Source organism: Ranitomeya imitator, chromosome 8, assembly GCF_032444005.1.
Source record: "Ranitomeya imitator isolate aRanImi1 chromosome 8, aRanImi1.pri, whole genome shotgun sequence".
Classification (NCBI taxonomy): Eukaryota; Metazoa; Chordata; class Amphibia; order Anura; family Dendrobatidae; genus Ranitomeya; species Ranitomeya imitator.
Genome location: NC_091289.1, coordinates 161839994 through 161857695, shown reverse-complemented (window position 1 = coordinate 161857695; position 17702 = coordinate 161839994). Strand labels below are relative to the sequence as shown.

The 17702-nt window shown below is 46.3% G+C and overlaps 1 protein-coding gene across 6 annotated transcripts in view; it reads right to left on the bottom strand.

Annotated features, from left to right (window-relative positions):
• Positions 1–17698, bottom strand: part of LOC138648197 (torsin-1A-interacting protein 1-like) — an 85795-nt gene extending 68097 nt beyond the window's left edge. For 4 of the 6 annotated variants that reach the window (XM_069737709.1, XM_069737707.1, XM_069737710.1 and 1 more), the window contains exons 1-4: positions 17561–17698; positions 11559–11582; positions 11445–11471; positions 4105–4170 (exon numbers count right to left, since the gene is read on the bottom strand). In XM_069737709.1, the coding sequence (XP_069593810.1) occupies positions 4105–4170; positions 11445–11471; positions 11559–11582; positions 17561–17591 (148 nt within the window). In that variant the 5' untranslated portion in view covers positions 17592–17698. The remainder of the gene's footprint in view (positions 1–4104; positions 4171–11444; positions 11472–11558; positions 11583–17560) is intronic. The other 2 variants (XM_069737713.1, XM_069737712.1) reach the window with 1 other exon arrangement.
• Positions 17699–17702: the final 4 nt, after the last annotated feature.

Below are 17702 nucleotides of genomic sequence, written 5' to 3'. Positions count from 1 at the left end.
GAAAAAGATGGCCGCTATCGTTGAAACGCCATATTCTGTGCACAGTTCTTCACGGGTAAACAGTGAGGCAGGCGGGTAGCTGCCGAGGACAGAGAAAGAGACATACCTGTAAAAGGTGAGTACCGAATCCCTCTTCACTGACGAGGATCACATCAGGAACCCTCAGGGTGGGTGAGGGTCACTGGAAACCGGGATCCTCCTTCCCGCACCGGACGGTGCAGAAGACGGCATCAACCCCTTACAAGAAGGGGGGAGGATACCGCTGGTGACCACAGTCTTCCTCTCAGCCCTCTCCGAGGAGAGGGGTGAGGAGGGGAAAAGGCAAGGAATGGCCACCAGTAATTACCATGAAACACCAGTAAAGGTGACAGGGGATAAAGTCCTGGCTGCGGGTCCGAGAGTGGGCGATGTGGGTGATACCACACTGCTCGCTCGGTCGCATAAGTTTGGGAAAACAGGGTGAAACATTATACCCTGTTACCCTGAAGCTGAAGAACCTGAAAGACAAAGGAAAAAGATTAATAAAACACAACAGGTGACCTGAAAAGGAAAAGACGGATCTGGGATCAGATCCAGGTCTGCCTCCTACAGACACTAAGCTTAAACTGAGGTACTTTGTGCCTGTCGGTGGGTGTATACTACGGAGGAGGATCTATTTTCCTTTTTTGCCTAATGTCAGCCTCCTAGCGACAGCAGCATACACCCATGGTTACCGGTGTCCCCAAATGAAGCGATAAAGAAAGTAAAATAAATTGAGACATCAGTAGGTTAAGTGTTTTTGAATATCAATATTGAACCAGGAGCCCCATATAATGCTTCATACAGTTTATGATGGCCCCATAAGATGCTTCATATTAAAATATGCCCCATATAATGCTGCACAAAGGTTAATAATGGCCTCATAAGATGCTCCATAGAAATATTTGCCCCACACAATGCTTTATAAAGGTTGATTATAGCCCCATAATATGCTCCATAGATTATGCCCTATATGCTGTTGCTGCGATTAAAATAAAAAAAATAAAAAAAATCACATACTCACCTCTCGTCACTCAGGCCCAGACACTTGCGATATTCACCTGACCCTGTTCCACCGCTGCACACCGCTCTGTCTTCAAGGTCTCTGACTGTTCAGGCAGAGGGCGGAGCGCACTTACTACATCATCGCGCCCTCCGACCTGAACGTCACAGGCAGAGGACGTGGAAGATGGAGCGGCATGCAGCGGTGGAAAGGGGTCAGGTGAATATAGCAAAATGTTCACCCTCCCCCATTTTATTCACCTGCTCCCGGCGTGGTCCCTGGCAGCTTCTCACTGTCAGATGGTATCCAGCAGGTTCTACCTATGTTCAGCGGTCACATGGTACCGCTCATTAAAGTAATGAATATGCGTCCATACGCATTACTTTAATGAGCGGTACCATGTGACTGCTGAACACAGGAAGAGCTGTTGGCGCACGGAGACCATAGGAGATGCAGGGAACGAGCCAGGAGCAGGTGAGTATAAGACAGCCGCCGCTCCCCCTCCCACCCCCTGGGACAATGACTCGAGTATAAGCCGAGAGGGGCACCTTCAGCTTAAAAAAATGGGCTTAAAATCTCAGTTTATACTCGAATATATATATATATATATATATATATATACATATATATATATATATATACACATATATACATATATATATATATATATATATATATACACACATATATACATATATATATATATATATATATATACACATATACACACATATATATATATATATATATATATATATATATATATATATATATATATATATATATATATATATATATATATATATATATATATATATATATATATATATATATATATATTTTGCATTGTCCTTCCAAAATGTCCTCTTTAATTGGTTGCACACGATTACAAAAGCCCTTCTTGACTACTAAAGTGTCACAAATAAAATAAACAAACACGACCCAATTCCATCCCGGCACAGGTAGTCCAGATTCTCCACGATAACTCATCCATACGTGCCATTGCAAAGAGTTTTTCTGCATCTCCGAGCACCAGGATACGGCCCTCTACATGAGTACAGCCAGTCAGAGCCTAAACCCAGCCACAGGACCAGTATCTGCTCCTTTGTACGAGCAGGAGGCGCACTGGCTGAGCCCTACATGACCTCCTGTGGGCTACTGAGGTGCATCTTCTTGATCAAACTATCAGAGACTGGCTACATGAAGGTGGCATGAGGGTTCAATGTCACAGAGTGAAATCTGTGCTCACAGTCCAGAACTACCCAGCCAGACTGGCACTTGCCAGAGAACACCTCAATTGGCAATTCTGCCACTGGTACCTGTTCTCTTCAGATGAGAGCAGGTCCACCCTGACAATATGTGATAGAGTCTGGAGACGCCAGATGCTTGCAACATCATCCATCCTGACCAGTATGGCAGGCGGACAGTGTGTTTGTCTTGAAAGACATGTCCTTGGAGTGTTGTACAAATCTTGAAACGATGGTCAACAATACCCTGATTGATATTAGGTATCGGGATGAACTTCTCACAGCCATTGTCAGATCAGGGTGCAGTGGGCCCTTGTTCCTCCTACTTCAGGGCAATGCCAGACCTCATGTAGCCAGAAGGTGTAAGCAGTTCCTGCATTATGAAGCATTGATGCCAATGACGGGGGTCTTACATTCCCCTATTGAGAACCACTGGCTCAATATGTATCAGTGCATCCAATGCCATCATGTCACACCACAGACTGTCCAGGAGCTCAATGATGTTTGACCCTGGTCCGGGGTGAGACCCCATCTGTGTCTCATCAGGATCATACCGAAACATTGTCGAGAGTGCATAGTCACGTTGGGGTCTTTCATCCTCCTGAGTCACTTTAGGAATAAAGTGAGCAAATTCACACAAAGTGGATCTGTGATTTCTATGTTATGTGATTTTTGGGATGATTTTGAATGAAACTCTCAATTGATTGACGATTTTGGTTTCCATTGACCGTCGATAAGTTGTTTTGTCCTCAACAAAATACACAAGATATATCATTAAAGGTTTTCAACCTGAATCTTTCAATTACTGAGATCAAATGTGTGATTTGTGTGTAATGTGTACGTTTAGCAGCTCTCCCAAAGATTTTTCTCTTTTGGGATAACATTCGTACATGGGATAACATTCGTACATGGGATACAGATGCAGCAAATATTACAAATAGACTCTGAACAGAGGAGAACAGCGGTAATCATCAATTCTTGGAACTCGAAGCAAACATCTCTGATCACTCTCTGGGGAAGAAGTCTATGGCGATTGGAAAGTATTATTACAGAAGATTAGAGAATTCATCCATTGGAAAGAACAAAGCGGTAAAGGCGTTCTAGCATTTTCAACCACTTAAGGACGGTGTGTATTTTGGCTTAAGTTACTAGTGATGAGCGAACGTGCTCGGGCAAGGCGTTATGCGAACATGCTCGAGTACTAATAGTGCGTCTTCGGTGTGCTCGAATACTATGTTCGAAGTATTGCGGCTGCATGTCTTGTGGCCTGTTAGGCAACCCAATCACTGCATGTGTTGCTGCTGTCATAGGCAGTGTCCGATTCATTTCTTTTTACTGACTTATGTGCTGTAAATAAAGAAGAACTGCAAAGGGAGCCGCCAGCAGCGGTTCTTGATGATTTGCTGCCCAAGTGCATTCAGCGCGGCAGAACATTCCTAAGACAACCATTAACAACCTCAGTGATAGCAGCCAAGGCTCTAAGTGCTGGGATTTCTGCAAGTGATGCTCATATCCAATACGTCTTGAAAATTTTGTTTTCATTTCTTCATCATGTGCATATCAGTGACATGTCCAACACCCTGTGTTTTCCATAACTTAACATCTTTTCCTTACTGGTGTTGCAATTTTATTGTTGAGAAGGTTATATGTTCATATGCAGGAAAGGGTTAATGGAGTGATGTAGAGAGGTGCGGGGCAGCAGTGCTTCTCACAAAGCTCATCCACATGTTATACACTCATCTCTATGGCTGTATCCTACATCTATAGATTAGTTGTACAAGAAAAGAATCATTTTATTTGGGGGATAAAGTGTAAATTCATCGCAATGTTTCTTACCACGCTCAGGAGTCTGAGGCGCCGTCACCGGGGATGCGATGCCTGACGACTGCTGAACAACTTTTACTGGGAAAATTGGGAAGGGGGGGGAAAGGAAGAAATTAAAAAGGCAAAAAATAAATAATAATATTGACCGAAAGTGATTAGAATTCTACGTGCGTGTGAAAGACACAGTCAAGAAAATGTGGAAATCTGTAGCAAATTGCACACAGAAGTTAATGATGTTACAGGACCAAGGCTACAAAGTCAGAGTGACCATCCACAGCAATGTTCATAGCCGAAATTCACTTATCTGTGTGATCTGACTAACAACTGTAAAGCTATGTTTACATTTTGCATTTTTGCTGCATTTTTTTCTGCAGGCAAAACACACTCTATTGGAAGTAAAGAAGCTGCTTACAAAATAGGGATTTTTGTGTACTCACCGTAAAATCCTTTTCTCCGAGCCAATCATTAGGGGACACAGACCGTGGGTGTATGCTGCTGCCACTAGGAGGCTGACACTAAGTGATACAAAGAAAGTTCTCTCCTCCCCTGCAGTATACACCCTCCTGCTGGCTCTCATTTTAACCTCTCGTGTTTCCTGTCCCATCAAGGATAAGAAGGACATCCTCCAGTGTGCTGTCAGGTGGTAACCTGGAAATCCCCATTTCTCCTGCGCCTCATTGGGGGACACAGACCGTGGGATGACCCAAAGCAGTCCCTGGGTGGGGGCAACATCAGATCAGGCCCTGTGTAACCGCTACTTACAAGTGCGACACCGCGGCTTGCAGAGTCCGCCTGCCCAGACTCACATCTGTGAAGGTCTAGGAATTACAGTGCTTCAAAGAATGCATACGGACTGGACGAACCCACAAGCTTGCAGGCATGCTTTGCCGACGCCTGGTGCCTAGAATCCAAGAAACCTGGCTAGACAGGGAGATAAGCTGACATCTAACACGGAAGGATTCCTGGATGGTGTAACAAATCCACCAAGCTAACATGGCCGATGGAACGGCTAAACCCTTCCTGTAACAGTCAGGAAGCAGTCCTCTTACAGTGAGGTAGCCCAAATAAAGTGTCCAACCTTCGGAAGGATGCCGTCCTCGAGACGTACCTACTCAGAGCACTCAGCACGTCCAGAATATGGGGAACCCATTCCGTTATGTGGACTGGTGCCGAAAGAGATGAAGGAAGAACGATGCCCTCATAACTGTGGGAATACAATACCACCTTGGTAACAAAGGATGGGGATTGCCTGTAGACAACCTTGCCTTGATGGTAATAAGGGAAAAAGGTCTGAAAGAACAGAGCGGCTAGCTCCGAAGACTCGTCAGGATGAGGAGATCGCAGAGAAAAAAGGGCGATGTTCCCTGATAGTAAAGTCTGTCCGGATCAAAAAGAAGTGTACTGTAAGACTCCCAGGATCATTAGGGTCCCAAAGATCTAACGGTATGCGATAAGGAAGAACCACATGTGAGGACTCCCTGCGAGGAAGTCCATATTTGCAGTTTTGTTGCAATAAGACGGAAAAATACTAGTTCAGCAAACGAGAAAAAACCTGACATGGTCAGTGCGGATCTCCCAGGATAACTAGGGCCTTTCATGCTTCCGAAAAGATCTTGGAAGTAGTGGAAGAGGGGTGAAGGAAACTGGTACCATGGAAGAACCAGAGCATGCACCGCGATGGCTTTTTGACCTGGAGGCCGAACCATGAAAATAGAGTACATTGGCGTTCAGCCTGGATGCCATCCGACCTACATCTGGAGTGCTCCAGAGAAGACGGATCTGATGGAAAACTTCCGGGTGAAGTTCCCACTCACATGAGGCGGGACCCTGATGACGTCCGCCACCCAGAGTTCTACACCTGAGATGTGTAGTGCCGAGATCACCAAATGATAGATCGTGGCCCAACAGAGAATGTGAGGTACCTCGGCCATGACGCCTGACCGTGGGTACCTGCTAATGATTGACGTATGGCACAGACGTGGGATTGTCCGATTGAATCAGATGGGGTGACCCGCCAGAAGGCAGTGGACCTGCTGTAGAACTAGCTGTACCGTTCGGATCCCCAGAACAATGATCAGGAGGAGAGGACTGGCATCGATAGTCACTAATAACCGGGAGAAAGGATCTTCCCTGGATGAGGAAGGAGCTCAGAGACTACCCTCTGAAAGCCTGATTGACCTGCAGAAAACGAGGAGCGAAGGAAACCACTTCCATTGTCGTCACCAATTTTCCTCAGAACACTCCTAGCAAATCGAATAGAATAAGGGGATGAGTGAACAAGTGCGCAAGTTCCCTATTGAAGGGCCACGGCCTTGTTTCAAGTGAGAATCACCAAACTTCTGGAAGATTCCAGGATCATCCTCAAAAAGGATGTCTGCTGGGCTGGAAATGAGGAAAAAAACTTGTGTAAGTTTAATTGCCAGCCCAGGAGAGAGAGGGTATAGCAAGAGATATAGATGACTCCGCTCCGGGCTGATGGAGCGGCTAGAAAGTCGACCAGACAGGGCAGGACGACCACGCCTCTAGGGTGCAAGAGGAACATGACAGCCGCATAACCCTTGTGAACACTCTGGGTGTGGTAGCAAGGCCGAAGGAAAAGGTCGTGATTTGAAAATGCTGTTCGTGAAAGGTAAAGCGAAGGAATTTTGAAGAGGGAAAAACAGGAATGTGAAGGTAAGCATCCCGAATGTCGGTGGATGCCAGAAACTCCCCCTTTTTCCGTTGAAGTAATGGCTGAGCGGGGGAACTCCATCCGAAGAAGGGTGACCTTGTCAAGCTTGGTAGAAGTTTGAGGTTCAGGGTCGGTCTTACTTTTCAGTCCCCATTTTGGAACCAAGATCCCTTAGATCTAGACCGTCCTGGACAACTGATCCACTGCAGTTTCGGTCTAAAGGAAATCAAAATAGTTAAGGTCTCTGATCAAGAGACCATTGCTCTAGCAACACATGCGGCGGCTAAGGGAGGGTACAGCGCTGAACTGGAGGCCGCAAGACGGAATGAACTAGATTTGCTATCTGACAGTCCGTTGTATTTTTAATTGATGATCCATCGGGTAGGAATACCACAGGAGATTCTACCTGGTAATATGCCAAGTGGCAGAATGCGCGGCTGCATGCAGAAGGAAGAAAAACCGTCTCTTACTATCGCCGCTTGCTTTTAACTGTGCGGAGTTAAAATGATGAACCTTTGGTCCACCATCCTCTTAACAGGGAAGTGGAAAGGGATTGTCCGCCTTCTTGCATAATCTGCTAAATAGTGGAGATGCAGAGGGGGGTGTCCAGACGCCCCCCCCTCCCCCAAAAAAAGGAGCCTCTGTACATCCACAAAGTTAAGGTCCCCGGGTGGACAGGGCTGGTTGTCCGGCGTTAGGCCTGGCTGTAGAAGAGGATACATGGAGGCGACACTCCATGTGCTCGTCTGTTGCTGGTGTGGGGAGATCGGTGTCCTTTAAAAAGGAGCCGTCGCCCTTAAGAATCAGACCAAGCATGGCATCTCACGTCTTAGGTGGGAATACGTGGCGGGAACACCCCGCGTGTTTGCATATTGGCTGAAAAAGGATACCGCGCTTGCAGAGGTTTCTGTCCAGTGGATCGCTTATCCAGACGCTCCCTTTGAGGGTGAATGGCAAACTCCCTGCGAGGGAGTTTTAGTTTCCTCATGAGGGACACAGCGTGATCTAGAGTGGAACCAAAGTCCTTGTCAATCTACAGAGATTGCTTAATGATATAAATAGGCGAATCCATGCCTTTCTGAAGTTCTGGTGAGTCCAGAACCATCCGCTCCATATTCAGAGACTTGTTCTCAGCAAATCATTGGTGAGGGATCAGGAAATGAAATAGGCGCATGTACGTTTCTAGAATACTTGCGGCCCCTGCTAACCTGAAGGAAAGAGCCCATCTATATTGGTCCTGCGAGCACTCCGAGCCACAGAGGGCTCAGAGAGGGATTCAATCTCTCGTCAGAGAATCCATGGGTTGCGGCAGTGACGAAACCCACTCAGGGAACTAGGTACTCTGGAATAAGCTGGGATTGGCGGAGGGCTCCTGAGCTCATTTATGGTGACCGGCTTCGGACTGGTCATATGCCCTTAAGACCAGGGAATGCTGGTCATGTGCCTTAAAGGCCAGGGAATACTGGTCATGTGCCTTTAAGACCAGGGAATACTGGTCTTGTGGCAGGAAATACTGGTCATATTAAGTACAGGGGAAAGATGCAGGGGAAGAGAGCAGTACTTCCTTACCCGGTTGCAGAGTCGTTGTGCCCCTTTAATACAAAACCATAGCCCCTGTGTGTGTGTGTGCCGGCAGAGTGGACCAAGATGGCCACCGGGAGTTGCAGAGGTGGTAAAGTCTCGCAGAGAGCGAGAGGCGCCAATTTTGGGGGCGGGGCCACAGATATGATGTGGGCAGAGCCTCGTGACTTCCATGAATAGGCCCAAGCCGGGTCCTAAATTTCTGCAGTCGGCGTGGGCACGCCTGAAAAGGTGGGCGGAGCCTCCTTAGCGTGCCATAGTGCGGGCACGGCTTCCGGGATGCGGCTACACATCGGCCGAAGTCAGGAGCTAAATTTTTGCAGCTGGCCGGAGTGTTACCTCAGGGAGGTGGGCCACACGGAAGCTGAGGCTGCCTGTCAGCATGTGAATATCCCACTGCAGAGGCCCATCGCTGGCTGGATCCACTCACCATCGGTGCGCGTCCCGGCATGGAGCCGTCGCGGATGACTGGGTTTCAGCGCCGAGGAAGCGTGCACACTCTATTGTTCTGCTGCAGGTCAGGTATTGCAGCGTGGATGGTGCAGGGATAGAGGTGTAAGGCTGTGTGCACACGTTGCAGTTTTTTCGCATTTTTTCCCGATAAAAACGCTATAAAACCGCAAAAAAACTGCATACAATAAGCATCCCATCATTTAGAATGAATTCCGCATGTTTTGTGCACATGTTGCGTTTTTTTCCGCAAAAAAAACGCATTGTGGTAAAAACCGCAGCATGTTCATTAATTTTGCGGTTTTTTTGCGGATTTCCCACTACTAAATGCATTGGGAAGTGTCCAGAAAAATACGCGTCAAAAACGCGTCAAAACCGTGGCAAAACCGCATGCGGATTTCTTGCAGAAAATGTCCGGTTTTCTCAGGAATTTTCTGCGAGAAATCCTGAACGTGCACTTAGCCTAAGCCTCAGTCCATCATCCCTTTGTTAGGGAGGTGGAGAGGACCCGTCCGCCTCCTTGTGCCATCCACTTTAACAGTGGTGGGACAGTGGGGGCTGCTCGGACGCCATAGAGAGGGGCCTCTGTACATCCACGGATTTTAGTCCCCAGGTGGACAGGGCCAGTTGTCCGGCATTAGGCCTGGCTCCAGGAGAGGATACATGGAGGCGACACTCCATGTGGTCGCCTGCTGCTGGTGTGGGGAGATCGGGACCATGAAAGGAACCGTCGCCCCTGAAGTGAGCTGAGGCATGGCTTCCCACGTCGCAGGAGAGGGTACGGGGAGGTATACTCGCCGTGCTCGCCTGTTGATGGTTCGAGGGAGATCGGAACCTTGAAAGGAACCGTCGCCCCCTTCACTCCGTTAGTTAAAAAATAAAAATTTACAGAAAAGTAAAAAAATAAAAAAAAGTTGGGGTCTGAACCAGACCCATGTGCCTCCTACAGACACTAAGCAAGAAGTGGTTAGCTGAGAGCCAGCAGGAGGGTGTATACTGCAGGGGAGGAGCGAACTGTCTTTGTATCACTTAGTGTCAGCCTCCTAGTGGCAGCAGCATACACCCACGGTCTGTGTCCCCCAATGAGGCGTAGGAAAAAAGCAGATTTTGTTGCGTTTTTATTGTCCATTGTGCATGTTGATAAAGTTTAGTGCTCCCCCACCCCCCCCACCCCCCAAAAAAAAAAAGAATCCATGATGCAACGTCCTTAGGTTTTTGCACCAAAAACGCAGCAAAACTTGAGACCTGTGTTTTTTGTTGCATTTTTGCACTTACTTATTGTTTTCTATGGGTGAAAAAATGCTGAAGCGACATGCTGCGGTTTGCAAAAATGCAGCAGTTTTGCAATTCAGGCAGGGAAAAAAAAACAATGTGTGCATGAGATTTCTGAAATCTCAGTCTTTTCTGGTACTATAAATCCAAGCTTAAAATTTGCATTTAAACAAAAAAAAAAAAAAAACGCACCAAAACTGAAAAGTGTGAACATAGCCTAACTGTGTACATTAACATGGGGTACAATGGTGTGCACTCAGTCAATTTAGAATGAGGTGTTAGTGTCACGGACTGGGAAGTCCTAGTAATCAAATATTATTTCTTGAATAGTGGCGCTCCCGCACCTTGAAGACGCCGGCATCTGCAAGGCGCGGTAGCGCCGCTATTCAAGACACACTACACAGGTCCTACACACAGGGCAGCGTACAGCCATTGGCTTTTGCTTACCCTATCAGCAATTAACACTACCCATATATACAAAACTAAGGAATTGCTACATTTACGTATCATTACCACCATACTAAGCGATGGTATGATTAAGACTCGGGAGAGTCGAAACGTCATGTTGTGTTATTACATTAGGTTGCTTATCCAATGTTTGTAGATGTGCTCCCATGTGTTACTTTTAACTGTGTACATTGACATGGATGGCGATTTGGAACAATTGGAGAGATAAAAACAAAAGCAAAGAAAAATAAAGAGGTACGTTCCCCATAGCAATAAATAAGGTATCAGCCACACTTTCCAGGCTCTTACAATATGAAAACAGCTGCCACTTTAGCCGCTATGAAAGCACTATAGGTGCTGGGATTTTCTAGATCTCATATCCCAACCTGTGATGCTCCTGCTATTGTCTAATGGCCTGCATGCCCTAAAATAAAAGCCTGACTCTCTGTGTTGCTTGTATGGATAACATACTGCACGACTTCTATCTATGGCACATCGGTGATCACCGCTGCAGGGAGCTGATAAAGTGACAGAGGGAGTGATCTCCTTCTGTCGAACTGCTTAAATCCTGCAGATGTTGTTGATCGCGGCATTCAAAGTGCTATTGGAGCCACTGTAAAACCCCACAAGCTCATCCGCCACTGCGGTGTCTATGCCGAGCACGGCTAGAAAACTAGAAGCTCCAACATCACAATTCTGGGGTGAAGATTCACCATCTTTTCAAGTCCTAATGGGAAGTAGCACATCTATTGGGAAAAGAAAGGGCGCTGCTGTGACGGGACGTGGTTAATAAAGCAGATGTTTTTAATTCTCGCTATGAAATACATATTGTGAAAAGAAGGAGCAAAAATTTAGAGGAAACAAATTTAAGTATTGTTTATTATGTAGCCAACGCTGACATCTTGTAAGTAAAGACATTTGGGATACTTACTTGTGCGATCCCGGAGTTGAATTGTTCCTTGGATAGAGAACAATAAATAAATTAGGAAACGCTGCAGTTCTCAAATCCATTCAGGAACAAAGGCGGCTAGTGGCTAATACTTACTCTGCACTGCAGGCGAGGACGTGCCTGGAAAGACAGGAGGACACATTAATGACCGCACGTACAATGAGGACCTGTATAACGTACATGTTAGAGACGCTCTGCACTGCCGACTATGAATCCGGCATGCTTCTACATACTTAAAGGGAAGTCATCATGGGGCTGCTGAGTGGGGGGCCAAGAGACCACCGGTTGGTTCTGACATCACAGTTTTTAGACAGTGAATGTCAGACGTGTGCACCCGTCCTTTGTATTGTAAGGAAAAGACATATGTACATCTTCTATACTCATACCAGGTAGTCACACCGGGCACAGGGTGACGGGCACAGGGCGACGGGCACCAGACTCTGAAAACCATCACTTCCAACAGCTCCATGTAAGGAACTGAGGGACACGAGGCCAATCTATTCCTCTCTAGTGAGGGTGAATGGACAACCATCAGGTGAAGCTGGTCATACTGGTATACAGCAAAATCTTGCAGGTTATACTGGGGCTCACTTTTCAGTGAGGATATATATATTTTTTTTTAAAGAATTTCTAGCAATATCCCTAACAGTTTCAGTGAAAGATCCGCAATGAGATCAGTAGGTTGTGGCATTATGGCTTCATAATTCAAGAATTCCTGGGTAATGAGGAACTGCAGAGAAGAAAATGTCGGGTGCGACTCTCCCTGCGCAGTGACCCCTGAGCTGATAAAGAGGAGCCGCACTGTTATCTGCCGCCGCCACAATGGCCGTGCACACAGCACAGCGGAGGCGACACACAAGTCCACTGTTACTTTGTTAAAGATAACAGTTCAATGAAGGGTTAAAGTCTGCGGCTTCCTAGAAGTCAATGTTACACAATGTCCAAACAATCTTCCCTGTGAGCTTCAGGATTAGGCTATGTGCACACTTCAGGATTTCTTGCAGAAAATTCCTGAGAAAAACCTGAAATTTTCTGCAAGAAATCTACATGCGTTTTTTGCGCGTTTTTTTTCCGGACATTTCCCAATGCATTTTATAGTGGGAAAGCCACAAAAAACCCGCAAAATTAATGAACATGCTGCGTTTTTTTTACCGCGATGCGTTTTTTTCACGGAAAAAAAACGCATCATGTGCACAACACATGCAGAATTCATTCTAAATGATGGGATGCTTATCGTATGCTTTTTTTTGCGGTTTTATAGCGTTTTTATCACAAAAAAAAACACGAAAAAAAGTGAAAAAAACAGCAACGTGTGCACACAGCCTTAATGTTCCAACCACAGATGCCCCATATACAGACACACACTGTCCCCACACACATGGCGGCCCACACACACGCGTATTCCCCGCACACATGGGGCCCCAACACACGCGTAGTCCCCCCACACATGGGGCCCCAACACACGCGTAGCCCCCACACACGCGTAGTCCCCCCACACATGGCGGCCCACACACAAGCGTAGTCCCCGCACACATGGTGGCCCACACACACGCGTAGTCCCCGCACACACATGGCGGCCCACACACACGCGTAGTCCCCGCACACATGGCGGCCCACACACACACACACGTAGTCCCCGCACACATGGCGGCCCACACACACGCAGTCACCGCACACATGGCGGCCCACACACACGCGTAGTCCCCGCACACATGGCGGCCCACACACACACACACGTAGTCCCCGCACACATGGCGGCCCACACACACGCAGTCACCGCACACATGGCGGCCCACACACACACGTAGTCCCCGCACACATGGCGGCCCACACACACACACACACACGTAGTCCCCGCACACATGGCGGCCCACACACACACACGTAGTCCTCACACACACACACGTAGTCCCCGCACACATGGCGGCCCACACACACACGGTGGCCCACACACACACACGTAGTCCCCGCACACATGGCGGCCCACACACACACGAGCAGTCCTCACATACATAAACAGCAGAGATACACAGGTGAGCTCTTAGCACATATACCCCTCACCTAATGAGACCCTACAGATAATTTATTGTGCAGTTACCCCTTCAACAACTGCATGCAGTTTTTACATGTGTTGGTGAGGAGCCTTAGGGCTTGGTCACACAGGTCGGACTCAGCAGATTTTCTGCTGGTGTATTGTATCAGTGTTGAGCACAAGACTAAGGCTATGTGCCCACGTTGCATAATAGAAGCAGAATTTTCTGCTTCAATTCTGCATACCATTTGCATGAAAAACGCATGCAGATTTATTCGCGTTGTAGACACATTTTAAACATGTAATTGACACGTTTTTCAAATGCATGTCTATGGGTGCGGAATTGCCGCGATTCCGCAAAAATAATGAACATGCTGCCTTTTTTACCGAGATGCGTTTCTGTCACTGAAAACAACGCATCATGGGCACATCAATTGCAGAATGCATTACAAAATAATGGGATGCGGTTTTTAAGCTTTTCTTTTTTTAAGCTTTTCCGCAGCGGAAAAACACGGCATAAACGCTTAAAAAATGCAACATGAGCACATAGTCTTAAAGGGAACCTGTCAGCAGGATTGTGCTCAGTAACCTACAGTGTCAGGTCAGCGACGTTATACTGATTACAATGATACCTGGGTGATGAAATCCGTCTTGTGGTTGTTGTTCAATCGTTATTTTCAGTCTTGAGTTAGTGATATGCTTGTGCTCCGGGGCGGCCTGTGGGGGTCTTCCTGTGATGCTCCGATTAAGTATTCACCAGTATTGCTTCTGATAGGTCACTGATTCCTCACGGACCTGCCCCCTAGTTTACATACTGTATATAATATGGTTTGGAAAAAAATTAAATAAAAATCACATTCATCAGGCAGGTGGCGGCACTGTAGCATGAGGAGGTGGATAATACGCCTGTTTTCGTTTTATTTAGGCCAGTCTCGCACGTCCAGATAATTCCAGTACCGGAGTTATCCGTGTCCGTGTGCTCACGTGGCACATCAGTGTGGCACACGTGCTGCAGCCGTGTGCTGCCCATGTGCCTCCTGAGGACAACAAGGACCGTGCAGGAGAGACTGCGCTGTCCCCTGTGTGTGGTGCTGAAGCCGGCATTCATTCCTTCTGTCCTTGCTCGGCTGAAAGCAGCGCTTGCAGGAGAGAAGGGATGAAAAATCAAGGTTTTTTTGTTAAAAATAAAGTTTGGGGGTCATCTAATGCCTCCCACCCCTCCCCCCGTGCACACGCCCCCTAGCAGAGAAATACTCACCCAGCTCCAGCGATGCATCCTCTCAGCGCCGGCAGCTTGTCCTGTGTGAGCGGTCACGTGGTACCGCTCATTACAGTGATGAATATGCGGCACCACCTCCCAATTTGCTAGAGAAAAAAAAAAAATTGGCTCCATCAAGATGGTGCCTGTGCAGTAGCATCTATCGAAACGTGATAGATGCTATGCCATGGCCACCATTTTGATTAAAATAATTTTTTTTTTCTTCAAACAAAACTATATGTCTTAAAAAAACGAAAACAGGTGTATTATCCACAGCATCATGCTACAGCGCCGCCACCTGCCTGATAAATGTATTTTTTTTTCCAAAACCATATTATATACAGTACGTAAAATAGAGGGCAGGTCAGTGAGGGATCAGTGACCTGTCAGAAGTCACACACATCAATACCTAACCAGAGGACCACATGAAGACCCCCACGGGCCGCCCCGAAGCACGAGCGTATCATTAACTCAAAACTGAAAATAAAGATTACACAACAACCACAAGACGGATTTCATCACCCAGGTATCATTGTAATCAGTATAACGGCGCTGACCTGACACTGCCTGTAGGTTACTGAGCACAATCCTGTGGACAGGTTCACTTTAATAGGATCTCATCCACACACTGCAGAGAAAATGTGAATTCATGCTGTGGATAGTCCCCGAGGATTTCATTCTCTAATGCCTATGGTTAAACCTGCAGAATATTTACAGTATAATCCGTGTAGACGTAGCCTTATGATACAGTGACAAGTCAGCGCCAGCAGCGGGCCCAGTACAGAAGGCCTGCACCATTTCTGCTTCCCGATCACTACTTGCATATACTCAGTGAGCGCTATGTATAGAAAAGAGGAAACAGCAGTTTCATATCATCATCAGGGCAGATGTTAGGAAACAGACACTGGGTGTCAAATATTCCTCACTTGTCAGAAAGATTTTGCCTTTTTTCCGTGACTTTATGGGGGACAAATAGTACAAAAAAGGAAATAATATAAGCAATAGACAACAGCCAGGGGAAAATACCATAGATGGAGACAGGTCTGGGGTCAAATCCGTGTCTGCCCCCTACTAAGATCAGCGGAGTAGCTCGCTGCCAGCAGTGGTATAGGCTGACGGGGGGGATGTCTGCATGAGACCACCAAGTCTAGAGACTGGCTGCAATGAATAAGGGCTATGTCTGAAAAGTGTTTGCGGTTAATTACCCTACAGCTATTATGTATTTTTCAATAAACTTAAAAGTTTTTATGGATTTCTTCCCTTTGCTGAACTTTTTCTTCCTTTACTCAAAAAACGTGTCCTCTTGCTCCGGTGACAGCTTCTCTATGATGACCGTCCATTTTCTTGCCTCTCCGTTTCAGCACACATACCGTAACTTTTTTTTTTTTACTGATGTGGATGCATGAAGCTTTGTTTTACGAGGGGCAAATTAGATATTTTTAGCACTGTTTTGTGTGACAAATGATATATTTTTTTGAAATTTAAACATAGCTATAAAAAAATATATATATATTTGGTTTAGTTTATTTTTATGTTTTACAGTTTAGGTTTCACAACAAATAATTTGATTGAAATCTCCAGGTTTTTCTGGTCGATCAGATACCTAATATGCGTCGGTTTTGCATCGGATTTGTTTTTTATTTATGTGTATGGAAAAAAACTAAAACATTCTCTATTAAAGTTTTTGAGATTAGAAATATTTTTTATTTTTTTTTATTTTCCAGATGATTGAGAGTATATATATATATATATATAATATATATATATATATATATATATATAATATATATATAATATATATATATATATAATATATATATAATATATATATATATATATATATATATATATATATATATATATATATATAATCTCAATCTTGTTCCCCAAGAGATAATAAAAGATCACAGGAACCATCTTTCTTCCCTTTATTGGTCATTTTTTCCCCCTGTAACTGGAGCATCCATAGAAGCCCCAGTTACAGGGGTGAAACTCCCATTAAAGTGAAAAAAAGTCACAGGCTGAGGTGGTCCAGGTCTGCTCTGCTGTAGCGGCGGACCCCCCGGTGATCAAATGACCACCAAGTCTTATAGAAGCGCTCACACTGCCGATGCTTCTGTACACGACACAGCGCTCTGCATAGCCGGCAAAAAAGAAGACGGAAGCGGTACTAAACCTCTCCTGTCTTCTTCCCAGGACCTCGACCACTTCTGACAGCCAGAGACCCATTTGCTCCTGCTAGATTACAAAGGGTTTAACGTAAAAGCTTTACTCCCATCACCATGCTCAGTGATTGGCTGCAGCGGTCACAGTCGTGACGTCATTGCTGTAACCTGTAAACAATTAGCAGAGCAGTGAAGGAGGCTGAAAACGGATCAGCCCCCCACATTGACCACACAAACACTTTAGACCTGATGAGGCCGGTGTACTAACACCCATAACCCACGTCAGAATTAAGCTTTCCTGCTGGATAGAATGACACACTCATTACACGACCGCTGTCATTAGTTTTCAAAGTAAGTCCACCGGCCTCATCAGATCTAAGAGACGGATTAGCGTATGCAGATTATAACGCGACATCTGCTGCCGCCAGAAATCTGGAGGGAAAAGGAGCAAAAATCACTGCAAAATCAGACGCCTACGGGGTTATAAGTGTCTGATCCCAGGGTCACCCGGAAATACCCCCGTATCACAGCAGCAGTGACGTAGTCACCCCCTATATCTGGCCCGGCCGTTGGCGGCACTTCGCAGCCAGTTGTCACAATCCCCGCCCAGGCACAGGCCCCTCTCCCCGGCCCGAGCACTCACCGGCAGTCCCTGCTCTCCTCCGAGCACTCATCTTTCCCGCTCTTTAATACAACCAACGGAGTCTCCGCTACACGATAGTCACTGAAGTGCGGGGAGTGTTCTCTGCGCCTGACTTCCTGGTGTAATGTTTCCGGGGGACGGA